Source organism: Leuresthes tenuis, unplaced genomic scaffold, assembly GCF_036924035.1.
Source record: "Leuresthes tenuis unplaced genomic scaffold, fLeuTen1.0.hap1 SCAF_20, whole genome shotgun sequence".
Lineage (NCBI taxonomy): Eukaryota > Metazoa > Chordata > Actinopteri > Atheriniformes > Atherinopsidae > Leuresthes > Leuresthes tenuis.
Window position 1 is genome coordinate 12,545,578 of NW_027325374.1, and position 13,887 is coordinate 12,559,464.

Consider the following 13,887-nt stretch of genomic DNA (forward strand, 5'->3'; position numbering starts at 1 on the left):
ATAGAAATGTGATCTGAACAGCTGATCAGAAGTCAAATGAATCCTTCACTATGGGTCCATTTACCCGTAAATGTGACTGCAGCAGTTCACATTTGTGCTGTGTTGAAAGTGATACATGCACATCCAAAATCTTACGTCACTGTATGAGAAGGGATATAGCTTTGCCTTGAACAGTATGGCTCCACAATTGCAAGAGACTGCTATTTGTTAGTTCTTACAGTTTTGTTCTGATTTGCACTTTGATTAGGTGATGAAACTGATCCGGTTTAGGCCACCAAACTCCTCAGTTAATTGAGGCTCAAAGGTTTCCTCATTACCATTAAGAAAAGAGAATGGTGAGCCCTAAAAAAACCCATTCATAACATTACCAATTGCGTGTTGGTGGTCTTTGGATTTTGGATAGAAACTTGGTTATTGAATTCTGAACTGTCATTTTGACTGCTATTTTTGTCAGCCTTTCTTTATCCATCAGAAGTCCTCCGTTATTCTCGCTTGTTCTCAGTTTGCTATCCACTTCTCCTGCATTCTATTTTCCTATCGAGCTTACCTACATCCATTTTTCTCATAACTATCAGTCAGGATTTAAACTTCTAATTTTGTTTAGCTTCTCTGTTTGGTTCTTGCTTTGATATAGAGTTTGTCATTTATTTGGATATTCTTTGTTATGTCTCTGTTTTTCAATTTTCAGTGAATAAGTAAAGTTTTGTTTTTCCTTTTCACCAACTTGCCTCCTTCTCACAGACAAGATTTGCTGAAGCTTGCAAACCTAGCCAATAGGAGGAGCTTAAGTATATAGCTCAGCTTTTGATAAGGACTTAGGATAAGTCGTATACCAATCAACTAGAGATCAATTCTATTCTTTCAAGAGCATTGATGGGATGTTGGTCAGTCTTGTCAAATCTAGTTTAGATTCTTAGGATGAGGATCGAATGAGATGAGCTTTTGCTCTGAGTAGTAGTCAGCAGGCTGAGATCAAAACTCTGACAGCAACACAAACACCAGCTTGAAAAGACAACTTACTCTTCTCTCTTGCTGTTGCTTCATCTTTCACTTTATCTACCTGCAGCCTATTTTCTTTTTGGGTTTCCATTTAGTGGTCTGAATTGCCACCAGTAAAAGCCTTTACAGGTTGGAATTGTGAAAGTTCTGTCTTTTCAAGCTGTAATTTAAAGATTCAGTTCACGTTCCTGCAATTTCAAAAACTCGTTGACACATGCCAGTTGTTTTTTCTGTTAAAGCGATTATGTGAGGTTATTTCGAAAATTTGTATTGTTTAAAATCTGATTTTTAAAGTGTTTATTTCAGATTGTCAAGAATATAAATTCCATAAATGTGTGGTGGTCCATCTGTATACCTAAAATCTACTTTCTACTCAATAAATCTCTCTGGTTTATTCAGCACTTTCTTTTCCTTTAAACTCAGTTCTTTTTTCTGTATTCTGTTAGCATGCGTTTTCTTCACATGCATGATCGTGATTTCACCTTTTGTCATTCAGTGTTGTCATAATCCACAGATTAAATCTGCTTAATGCAAATGTAGTTGCATTTCTGTTCAGAAAAAAGAAAAGGGGGCAAATATAAAATTCTAGCCTTTACTTTGTCGTTGATTAAAGTTTTATTTTGCTGCTCAAATGTCACAGTTTGTTCTTCTTTTGTTATTAAATTCCACACTCATTAAAAACACTGAAAACCTCTATACATTCTAATAACTACCAATCATGACAAAAAATGATTGACTCTCAGTATAAGGAATCAGGCATCGGGGTCCTGATTTGAATCCCAGCTGGGGCCTTTCTGTGTGGAGTTTGCACGTTCTACCCATGTATACGTGGGTTCTCTCTGGGTACTCCGGCTTCCTCCCACCGTCCAAAAAACATGCATGTCAGGTTAATTGGTGACTTTAAATTGATCCTAGGAGTGAGTGTAAGCATGAATGGTTGTTTATCTCATTTGTCTCCATGTTGCCCTGTGATGGACTGGCGACCTGTCCAGGGTGTAACCCGCCTCTCGCCCAGTGACAGCTGGGATAGGCTCCAGCCCCTCCTGTGACCCTGAGTTAGATTAAACGGTTATAGAAAATGGATGGATGGTATTGTAAATTGAGAAAGTAGAGTTTTTTTATTCATTCGTTTGAATTCTAAATGCCCTTTTATAGAGTTCTCTTTTTCGTGCTTTTCATTATTGTAACAGAAATAACTTTCTGCAGTGAATGATTAATTTATAACCATATTTATGAGTAATATTTGACCATGTGTATTGTGACTAACATCACATTGTGTTGCCTGAGAGAGCGAAAGCCTGAAAGAGATGATAGTTATTTTGTTATCACAAATCAAAACCAAGTCTTTCATCACAACCTGCTGCCTCTCTCTTGGTAGTATCTCTCTATTAATTATCTTATAAATCAACTTCTTTTTGAGATGCTTCAAAGAGGCAACCACAGCTAGTAATGGATGAAAAAAAGATTAAAAAGAAGGTATTACTAAAATATGCAACAATCATGTTAAAAGAAACAAGCTCAATAGAGGTACTGCTAATTAAAAGATGATGAAAAGATGATGAAAAGTACTAGCATCACTGTGACAGTGTGCAGAAGAAAACCCTTCTTTAAAACATTCTCATCTTAAATCCTGAGCCCCTGGCTTAAAAGTCAACTCAGTTTTATTCACGCTTGACATGTGACTTATCTTTGATATTACACAGGAGCACAAAGTTAATAATATAAGGTGAGAAGTTTTTGATCACAAGCTGCTTTACCTAACTGTTTGGCCATCCTCACTGTAACTCATCTCAACTCAATTGTTGTGTCATCAGCAACTGAATGACCGAGGCTGATGAGGAAGAACCACATCATTCATCCCCTGAGGGCTACATAAATATATAAACTATCATGCATAGTCTGCTATCATCTGGGGGTTGTGTAATAGTACACATTTAATTTAAAAAAAAAAAAAATTTCATCACATGTTAAATTATCCTACATGTACAGTTGTACTCAGACCAGTCCAATATAAATACATCTGACAGGTAAGTGTCACAATTCTCAGAAATTGTAGGAAGGTAGCATTTTTCACTGCCTGTTTTTTCTTAGCATAAGAAATTGTTGAGGAGACACATACGTATGTTTTTCTCTTAAATGTGAACCTAAACATGTATTTTATTTATCACCAACACTGGAAATATTTTTCATTGATATCTAAACCTAACTATGTGTATTTATAATCCTAACCAACTGCAAATGAGCCTAAAGTCGGATAATATAGGGACAGACAAGACTCAAACTTAGTTCTCTTATGTGAAAATGCATTTGAAAATTTTTGAGAATGCTTGGACAGTTTAAAATAATGAAGGAAAGAGCAAGAGGTTTTCAGACATGCAATGTGACAATGCAGGCTGTTAGACTATATTGCGAAAAGTATTCACTCAACCATCCAAATAAATAAATTGAGGTGTACCAATCACTTCCATGGCCACAGGTGTATAAATGCAAGCACCTCGCCATGCAGACTGCTTCTACAAAGGTCTACGAGGTACGGTGATAGGATGCCACCTGTGCAACAAGTACAGTGATGAAATTTCCTTGCTACTAAATATTCAACAGTCAACTGTCAGCGGTATTATAACAAAGTGGAAGTGATTCGGAACAACAGCAACTCAGCCACAAAGTGGTAGGCCACATAAAATGATGGAGCAGGGTCAGTGGATGCTGAGGCACATAGTGTGCAGAGGTCGCCAACTTTCTGCAGAGTCGATCACTACAGACCTCCAAACTTCATGTGACTTTCAAATTAGCTCAAGAACAATGCATAGAGAGCTTCATGAAATGGGTTTCCATTGCTGAGCAGCTGCATCCGAGCCATACATCACCAAGTGCAATGCAAAGCGTTGGATGCAGTGGTTCAAAGCACGCCGCCACAGGACTCTAGAGCAGTTGAGATGCGTTCTCTGGAATGATGACTCACGCTTCTCCATCTGGCAATCTGATGGATAACTCTGGGTTTGGCGGTTGCCGGGACAACGGTACTTCTCTGACTGCATTATGCCAAGTGTAAAGTTTGGTGGAGGGGGGATTATGGGCTTGTTTTTCAGGAGCTGGGCTTGGCCCCTTAGTTCTAGTGAAAGGAACTGATAATGCTTCAGCATACCAAGAGATTTTGGACATTCCACTTTGTGGAAACAGTTTGGGGATGGTCCCTTCCTGTTCCAACATGACTGCACACCAGTGTACAAATCAAGGTCCATAAAGACATGGATGAGCGAGTTTGGTGTGAAAGAACTTGACTGGCCTGCACAGAGTCCTTTGGGATGAATTAAAGCAGAGACTGCGAGCCAGGCCTTCTCGTCCAACATCAGTGTCTGACCTCACAAATGCACTTCTGGAAGAATGGTCAAAAATTCCCATAAACACAGTCCTAAATCTTGTGGAAAGCTTGCCCAGAAGAGTTGAAGCTGTTATAGCTGCAAAGGGTGGGCTGACGTCATATTAAACCCTGTGGATTAAGAATGGGATGTCACTTAAATTCATATGCATGTAAAGGCAGGTGAGCGAATACTTTAGGCAATATAGTGTATATTACAATTTTTGAAGTAGTTACTTTGAAAATGCTAATTTTCTGTGGAGAAATGTAGCTTATACCACAATGTATACCTTACATCTGGCTGAAGGCTGCTAGTGAAGGAGATGGTCCCTCGTCAGATGTTGCATGTCTGAGAAGTAGACTCAGAATGATATTTTTCAAATAAAAACAACTCTCAATGAATGGGTATGTTGAGCAGCACATTTTCAGATGACTACAGTAGTTTTAAAATCCTATGCACACTCAAATTGGGCAACACATCACATCTTGTGGATGTGGGATATAATAACTGTATTTAGGCTTTGATTGTTGGCAGCTCAGAACAAATCTTTGTGTTCATCTTCATACATAACTGCATCTCATCTAGCCAGTAACTGTGGTTAGTTCAAGCTGCTATATAAAAATTGAAATCAGCTGACCTTTCAAGACACTGCAGATATGCAGGTTATTGCTGTCGGCAACAGATATTATGTCTAAATAAACTGTTTACATTTGTAGTTTTACAGTGAAACCATTTATATTTCTTCCTTTTTTCATTTTTTATCTGTCAGTTTGGTAATCTGTGCATCAAAGCCAAGATGATTGTCTGTGTATCTGTCACAGAGAGCAGTGAAAAAAAACTGGACCTAGATAAACCACCACTGATTCAAAAGGGAGCAGATGAAGAAGGAGGCATCTTTCAGAGTGTGCCAATGGCATCCTTTTTGCTGCCATTGGTTTCAGGTCACAGAAATCTGCAGAAAAGGGAATTTTTTTACATTTAATTTTTCTAAGGCTTTGAATATTTCACATTACTTAGGAATTATCTTTTAAATTGTGTTAGCAAAACAAAAACTAAACAAACAAAAATGAAACATCTAAAAATATGTTTTCAAACAAACAATACTTGTACACATTGATGTCTACCCAAGTGCACACACAGAGCATTATCTATCAAGTTAGTAGATCAGTTTGTGTGTCATATCTGCCTGCCCATAAGTTTGACTGCTTCAACATCTTCCACTCCATCTACATTGGACTAATTCTCCATTCAAAATGTTACCTGCTTGTTGGTGTTAATCTATGTCGATCTCTCGGCATGTCAGCTCATCTCCCACTATCAGGGCTTACCGCCCAGTATGTTGGGCTACTCTGGAATGGAATATTCTAACACTGCCATCAGCTCTTTTCTTTCAATTTCTCCTTAAATTTGTTGTCAGAGACATAACATTGGGAAGGTTCCATTTATTGGCAACAAATGATACATCGAACATGATCCATATTTTGTAATCAAACATTTTCCGAAATAAGTTAGGCACAAACTCAGTTACCGTGATGGAAAGCAAATGGGATTATTGTCTCACACATGCATTGTTGTGTAGCGGTCCATTAGGCTGATGGCACTAAACATTGTGACCTTCTGCCTGACTTAGTCTGTGATTCTTTTACAGGATGTGTGCAACATATCTGTACCATAAAGCTGATTAATGGTTGCATTTTTCTAAAGATTTTGCCACGGTGCATAGTATTATAACTATGTGTGTAATGATGTAAGACAAAGAAACATATTGCCATCCTTGATCATATAATCCGATTATAAACCAAGCATTTGATTGTTAGAAACATTTTGGCGTTTAACTCAGTCAATACTTTCTAATTAGATTAAATAATGTAAGAGACCATTCTGACAGCAAAGGGGGAACCTGTGCCTGCGTTTAGACACACACACAAAAAAAAAAAAAAAAACTCATATACACACATATAAACACAGAAAAAGGGAAATGCTTTCTGTAATCTTTCAAAAGGCAATATTTCCTTTCAGTTCACTTAACCTCATGCTGATCATTTCCAGGCAGATGCTGATAACTATCCATGTGTCAGCAATACTGTTTGCATACTAATTATGCAGGTGCAAGGAGTGCACTACAGCGAGAGAAAGAGAAAGGCTGGTAGAAATTCTGCTCAGACCGAACACTGTGGCAGCAATGATTTAACAAACTTCCTTCATGGCTTGTTAATTGCCTTGCTGGAAGAGCGAAGCGAAGTAAAAAGACACCAACAGCAAGCGGTGCCAAAGCTATGGATGACCAGTGCTCTGTCTCTATATACTATGAGCTTGTGTGCTAAAACGTTTGTGTTGGTATAGATTTGTGCCTGCCTGCAGCTGCCCAAAATATTTTGTATTACATCCCAAACACACTGTGTTTGTTTCATCCTGAAAAACATAGACAATGTCAGAAATAATTCAGAAATACAAAATTAATAATAATGGCTATTTTAAAATTCTTTGTTGCAGTTGTGAAAAAGCATCATATATTATTAAATGGGAAGAGGAAAAAATGAAAATGAAAAAAAGTATATAGTATATATGTATTTTTATTTTCCCCCCCTGGATTTGTTCACCAAAGTTGGAAAAAAAAACTATGTTGAACACTTGCAATACTGTGAAACTTTCCTTTGTTCAAAGCCCATGCAGAAAGACAATATCTGTACCACAGCACTCTGGTTTGAAGTGAAACACCAACTGTAACAATGTGAAAGTGCTAAGTTTCAGCCATCATCATCTGATAAAAACTGTTGCAAATTGTAGAAATCTAAATAAATAACCCAGGGAGTGATATTGAGGACACCAAGTCCTGTATTGCTCTGGGGATTCAAAGCAAAAGTCCTCAGCCATAGTATTAATAGTTGAGTTGATTTTTCTCATGATATGCCTCCAAATGCATAAAAAACACCCATTATAGACATGATAATATGATTAAAAACATGGATTTTAGAGAAAGAGGACTTTAAACAAATGTAATGTTTTGTTATAACACAAGTGGACAAGCGAAAATGGGCTGGTTTTCACCATTTTAAACAGTAAGCACTTGCATGGAAAACGCAGAAATGTGAATGATCTCAGCCTCAGTCTGTCTGAGACTGAAGTAGACTATAAATTATGAGTAAATGAGAAACATGTCGTAAAGCTTTGTAGACCTGAGACAAGAATGTGCTAAAAATGTGCTACGTAAGTGTGAAACAGTTACTATTGACCAAGCTTCATGTCCTATGTTATATCACAGAAAAAAATGTATTTGCTGCCACTGGTCATTACTGTTCTTCTGTCAAACTGGAGCTCCAGTTCAATTTTGCTGTACATTTAGAGGAGGCAACGACAATAAAGATATCATTTTCAAGAACAGCAGCTACTCAAACTACTATGTCATAAAAGATTAAAAACACGTCAGACAGCGGGCCAAACCATTCCCAACATTAGGATGAAACAAGTTTAGCTGTACTTTTTCCAAGAGGTTGCTTTTAAAATAACTTTTTCATAGAAGGAATCATCATTACCAATTCAGCCCTGCTCATGACTGGACACCCGAACCAAACAAAACCCTTAAACCATGCTGGTAATGTGATTAAGTAGTGGTGAATATAACCAGGAAAATCAATTCCAAACTGTTAGACTGTATGCAGTTTAAATACAGCATGGATTAAGAGCTATAACAACAACAAAAAAAAACAATCTTCCATACACACAGATTCCTACACAGGGACAATGATGCAAAAGCAAATCTACACACACACACACACACACACACACATATAGACAAAACACACATACAAAAACCAATACCCACAGAAAGGGATTTTCACAGTGCTCAAACATAAATATGTGTAGTGAACAGTATGATGATCAAAAGAAAAAAAGATGAAGTGTGTACACAGATATGTCTGCACACTGCTGTAGCTGTAAGCTATGTTACATATTCATAAATGGAGAATGATATGGCTCGCTGGTATCGCTCTGTAACTGTTTTCCCACAATAACTCAGCGCTTCACACCACTGTACGTCAACAACAAATCTTACAAACTGGATTTGCAACAATGAGAAAACATACATATAACATACTCATTAGTTTACTGTTTCAGGTGTTGAATTATTATAAAAGGTACAGAAGCACTGCTGTTTCATGACAGATGCCATATGACGATGTGAAAATAAGCACGATCACAGTAAATACTAGATGTGAAATTACCATAAAAGTTTGAATCACCTTTATATGTGGTTGAGGTTGACAAAGTACCTGAAAGGAATTACTCAAAACTAATGCTATTCCTCTCACTACAAAACAGTCAAAGTCCTGAAAAGATTTTCTCTCACAATTTTCATCTAAGTCCGTGAAGCAATATACCGACAACATTACAAAAGAGAAAATGGCAGGAGAATAAATCATTCAGTCCTGCATAACAAAGGCCTTCAGAGTGAGTGACGAAAGCCAGAATAAGAGACCAATTTTGTTTTCTATGAAAAATAAAAAGAATAAAATAAATTTTTAAAAATCAACATAGAAAAAAGGGAAATTATAGATGGAGACTGTGGGACAATTTCATGTGATGCAACCAAACATAGAAAAAAGAATAATCAATCAATAATAATCAATGAAATGAAACACTTGCAATGAGGACCTTGGTGGCAGCGTATTTGTGTCTGCTTATGAGCTAAGATTGTCATAAATTAATGGTTTGTGGTGAGTAATTGCTGAGATTGTTGTCATTATTAAACAAAAAGGGAATTAAATATTGTAAGAAGTATATGCACTGTCATCACAGAGATTAAAAGAACTCCTATTTTACTTTCTTTTGTATTTCCCAACGAGATATACCAGGGTTTTATGATTGATTTATAGTGCTTCCAGACACATTTAAACTTCAAAGTAACAGTCTCAGACAGTGAGAAGGTGTCAACTGGATGAAGATGCAATCACTTCTGTAAGACAGGAAATAATCTTTGGAAAAGTTGTGCTGCTTTGTTTAAGGAAGGAGACTGAACTTGGCTGCAATCTGCCATATTTCTATGGGATGTGGAGGAAACTGTGTTGTTTGCTTTGACTTCATCAGAGAGAAGGTGATGAAAACTAATTCAGTTTCACTTCAGAATTTTGAACCTTTCTCTCTAATCTTGTTGAATGTTTTTCAATACATTGCATTCATTTGCACATAAAAACAAATCCTCTTATTTTGTTGCAGTGAAACTTATAAAATTGATAAATGTATCTTATCCCTATACTGCCAAACGAGTGACCCGTAAATAGCTGCCTTCTGATATTTACCGGCAATAAAATAGCTCAGCGTGTGTTTGTGCGTGTGTGAGTGAGTGAGTACCTGTATTCTTCCTGGGTGAACACAGGAATAACTGAGGGCTGAAGCACTGTGATTTCAACCAGAGTTGAATTCTCTTTCACAGGCTCACCGTGATCATAGGCCACCACCACCAGCTGTCATACACACACACAGAGAGAGATAGACAGAGTTAGTACTTCACAAAGTATCACATCCTTACAATACCCGTCTGCTGCTACTGTTGCTCTCCTTTATGTCCTACAACACTGCTAAAAAAGAAAAAAAAAAGAAAAGAAACAGAGAATACCAGCTCACAACATTTCAGTCTGCTTATAATAATAGCAGCTAAAATAAAAATAATGCAGGATTCCTAGATCAAAAAATGTGCACATTCACACTATGTGCACATTTAATTGGTTAATTGGAGAATAGTGTAGTGTAATTACAATAAATAGTGGAGAATAGTGTCTTTCTTTCTGGTGGGTCGAAGTTTTCCTGCTTATTTAGTCTTTCCTTTCCAATAACTAATGCTACTCTGTAATTACTGTACTCTGCTCTTTTAATGTTGATGAAACTTGAGAAACTTTTAAATACATACAGAATTATTCAAAAGCAAAGATTTTTTTAGCTTGAAACATGATGGTTGAGTGCCCGGTTGATTCACATCACAACCTGTATTATCATTATTTGTTTTTCTTCTAGTCTGGATGACTTGAATTGGCTACAATGAACACTTTGCTTCTGCGCCTCCCAATACCTAAACCAGTGATGCCTTTTGGCAAGGAATGTTGATTTACTCTGCTAAACATCAGTAGGTCTTCATAAAGGTGTGTACATCTGTAAGAGATCAGTTCCTTAGTCAGTGTTATCTCAGCCATAATGAAAAATTGTACGCAGGTTTGGACATTTTGTTTGAGATATTTGGATAAAATTAAGTAGAATTAGTTTAATTAGTCTGAGCAACATGTTCAGAGGACGCTGAATCCTTGTTGTGATAATTAAAACCAAATCAAAAGATAGAATTAGCATGGCTCAAAGGCTCGTTGAAGCATGCAGCTGAGAAGAGGCAGTTCTGAAACTCATAAGCTACTGCAGTATATGTTATACACTGGACAGGGATTTACAGGACACCTTTATCTATAGAAACACCGTATGTAAGCAGTTAAAATCTGAAAGTGATGCTCAAATTAATGCTTAATGGTCCAGTTCATGTGATGTCCTCCCAAAGTTCCACCCTCTAAATCCAGAATCTAGAAAGCAAAACAGGGACATGTCAGATAAATCTTCTCCAGTAATAATGTCTGAGCTATAGTAAACAGGAGCCTCAGTGCCAAGGTTTGCAGTTGAAGAGATCAATGTGATTGATTAGAAATCACATATCCTGATGTTGCATACTAAATTTACTGCACGATTATATCTAATGCACTGGATGCATTATAGAAAAGTGAATTAATAATCCTCCAGAGGATGAATCATCATCACTTCAGTGACTATCCTGAACACGATCAAACACAAAGACAAATTAATTTCAAAATGAGATTTCAGAATGCAGTAGAGCAAAAGGTGTCAAGTTAAATTAAACATTTAACAGAATCCTGTACACAAAAATGGTTTCCAATGGAACAGAGTCTTTAAAGCTGTGTAATGCTCAGTGTAATGTATTGGAAAAATATATTTATGTTTTCATTAATGTTGAATATTGTAAAACATTTGAAGAATTGCCACTAGATGTCACTATATTACGCAAACTGAACATTTAAGGTGATCATAGTAACAGATTACTCCTTCTTTCAATAAAATAAAAAAACTAAAATGTTATACTCTCTATATACGGCAGACGTAAAGTGGCTCCTGTCACATTACTCTCATCTACCTTAAGTCGTCTTAGAGAACATGTTCCATACATATGCAATGGCTTCTTCAGGGTCGTCTTAAGCGGGAATCATTTTTTATTTCAAGGGTACATGCAGTTGGTGTGGATTTGTCACAGCTAACGAGAGGGTATACATACGTCCAAACTGTGCCTCACAGACAGATATCGTCAGATCACAACATTCATGTTAATTTGACACCGACACAAGGTGACCATTGAGTCCTTACACTTGTGAAAAGTTCCTCTTCTAGCTGACAGAGTATATGCATTTAGGCTTATTTTAGTTAATTAGAGACATAAGCATCCTCAACACATGGTCCCACATAGCATTTCACAAAAGGTATGACTAAATTCAAGAGCCACACAAGAGGCAGTGTGAAGTTCATTTCCTCTGTAGTGAGGCTTATAAGATCTAACATCAGTGTCCTCACAATGACACAGCAAATTATTAAACAAATATTAAATAGATGCCTTTTTTTTTTTACCATGCTCAAAATCTTTGTAGAATTTATCATTTTTTGTTCTGTTTTATTTTTTACTTAGCAGTAAACACAAGGTACAAGTATGGGCTCACCATATCCTGCCAAACATTGTGCCAATCCTTTGTATTTGTCTGGGCTATTGGGATGATCAGAACAGTTATGGCACTTACTATGATGGATGCACCAAATCTCTTGACAATCCTTTAAATATTCTTGAAATAGTCAAAAACCAAATAATTCCTTTCAAACAAGCAATTGATGGCAGTTCTTTAGTTGATCATTTTTCATTTAAAAGTTCAACTCTGTGTGCATACTTACACTGAACTTCAGATTGGGCTCCTCATTAAGGTTTACTCTGGTTACCACATGTCCTGCCTCTTCTTCTACATCAAATATAGTAGCAGAATATGGATATGCCTCCTGGTCCACCTTGTAGCGAACGAGACTTGCCGGGGTACCCTATAAAGAAACAAAAAAAAAGGTGAATGCTTTAACATTAAGGTCCAAGGATGAAATGTTTCATCTATCATTTTTTATGCCCAGCAGCCTGAAAGTGAAGCATAGTACAATAATGTAAAGACTTTTTTAGTATTCATTATCTCAAGCAGTTTGATTGGACCCAAATGTCAAAAGAATCTGTTCATTACAAAAAATAATAATTAAAGAGTGAAAATGCACAAACCACCACTGCAGATACATGAAGTCCAATTCTAATAGTCATGGATGAATCTCTTAAGTGTTTCAGGTAAAAACTATGCGTTAGATAGTATGACGAGTTTGACTCAAGGATGCATTTCTTTGGAATTACATTTAACAGCACCCATTCACAGAAATTTGGCCTCTACATTTAAATCTTCCTTTGAGGAGCAGTTTGGAGAAATCTGCATAAGTTAATAACAGTTTGAGCATCCACACTGTTTGCTTCAAAGGTGTCATATCTGCTCAGCCTGGTCTCATTAAAAGGTGCAGGTACTGCACGCCAAGTCATATCAAGCGTTATTAGTATGCATTCCTGCAAGTTAGACAGTATTTTAGCTGGAAGTTTTCATACACTTTTCATAGGCAAAAAAAGTCAGCATTATTGATCTTTCAGTGTTTTTTTAACTGTATTTTTAACTGCATTTTATTTTAATTGTAGCCTCCACTTAAAAAACAATATTAATAGCACAATTTCAGTTAATTCAGGGTTTTCTGAAACAAAGAAGAAGACATAAAATTCCACATGACACTTGCTATTGTTGCGTGTACACAGACAAGATCAATAATGTAATTACAGCAAACCTAATATGTGGTTGAACGCTCCATAACTAGTAGATGCTTTCAGTAACCATCAACAAGAATCTTGTAGATTTCTGCTGGAATACTGATCACTCTTAATGGCACAATTGATTGAATTAAGTTCAGTCAAGTTTTTTGGTTTCCTGTAACGGTATGTCTTTTAAAATCTTCTAAATCTGTCCTTTTTATCCTCAGAGGATGAAAGGATCTTGCCATGTGTCTCAGTCATAAAGACTTAAGATAATAAAGACGGTTGTGAAAGCTATCAACAACAATGACGGATTACCGTTTCATGTTTAATCGTACAGCTGCAACAAGTAATCACATTGCCAGGAACCACAGGATCTTAAGATAATCAAGATTTCCACTAATACTCCTGTTTTACTGTAATAACACTGAAAGAGTCAGAGTTGCAGTATCTATCGTATCTATCTCCGAGGTGCAGCAAAAATATTTCTTACAAAACACAAACTGAAGATCTGCAGTCTCTATTTTTTCCATAAAGCAAAGTCCATCTACGTGTTCTAGTTTCTAACTGTGCTTTGTCAAGTGTTCTTATGTTTTCACTTTTATGGTCACGGTCTGTGTC

General features: G+C 36.7%; 1 protein-coding gene across 1 annotated transcript in view; it reads right to left on the bottom strand.

The window, feature by feature from the left end:
• LOC140278755 (protocadherin-15-like) overlaps window positions 1-13,887 on the bottom strand; it is a 179,919-nt gene that overhangs the window by 54,456 nt on the left and 111,576 nt on the right. The window contains exons 25-26 of the mRNA XM_072373834.1: window positions 12,339-12,479; window positions 9,708-9,820 (exon numbers count right to left, since the gene is read on the bottom strand). Coding sequence (XP_072229935.1) covers window positions 9,708-9,820; window positions 12,339-12,479 — 254 coding nt within the window. The remainder of the gene's footprint in view (window positions 1-9,707; window positions 9,821-12,338; window positions 12,480-13,887) is intronic.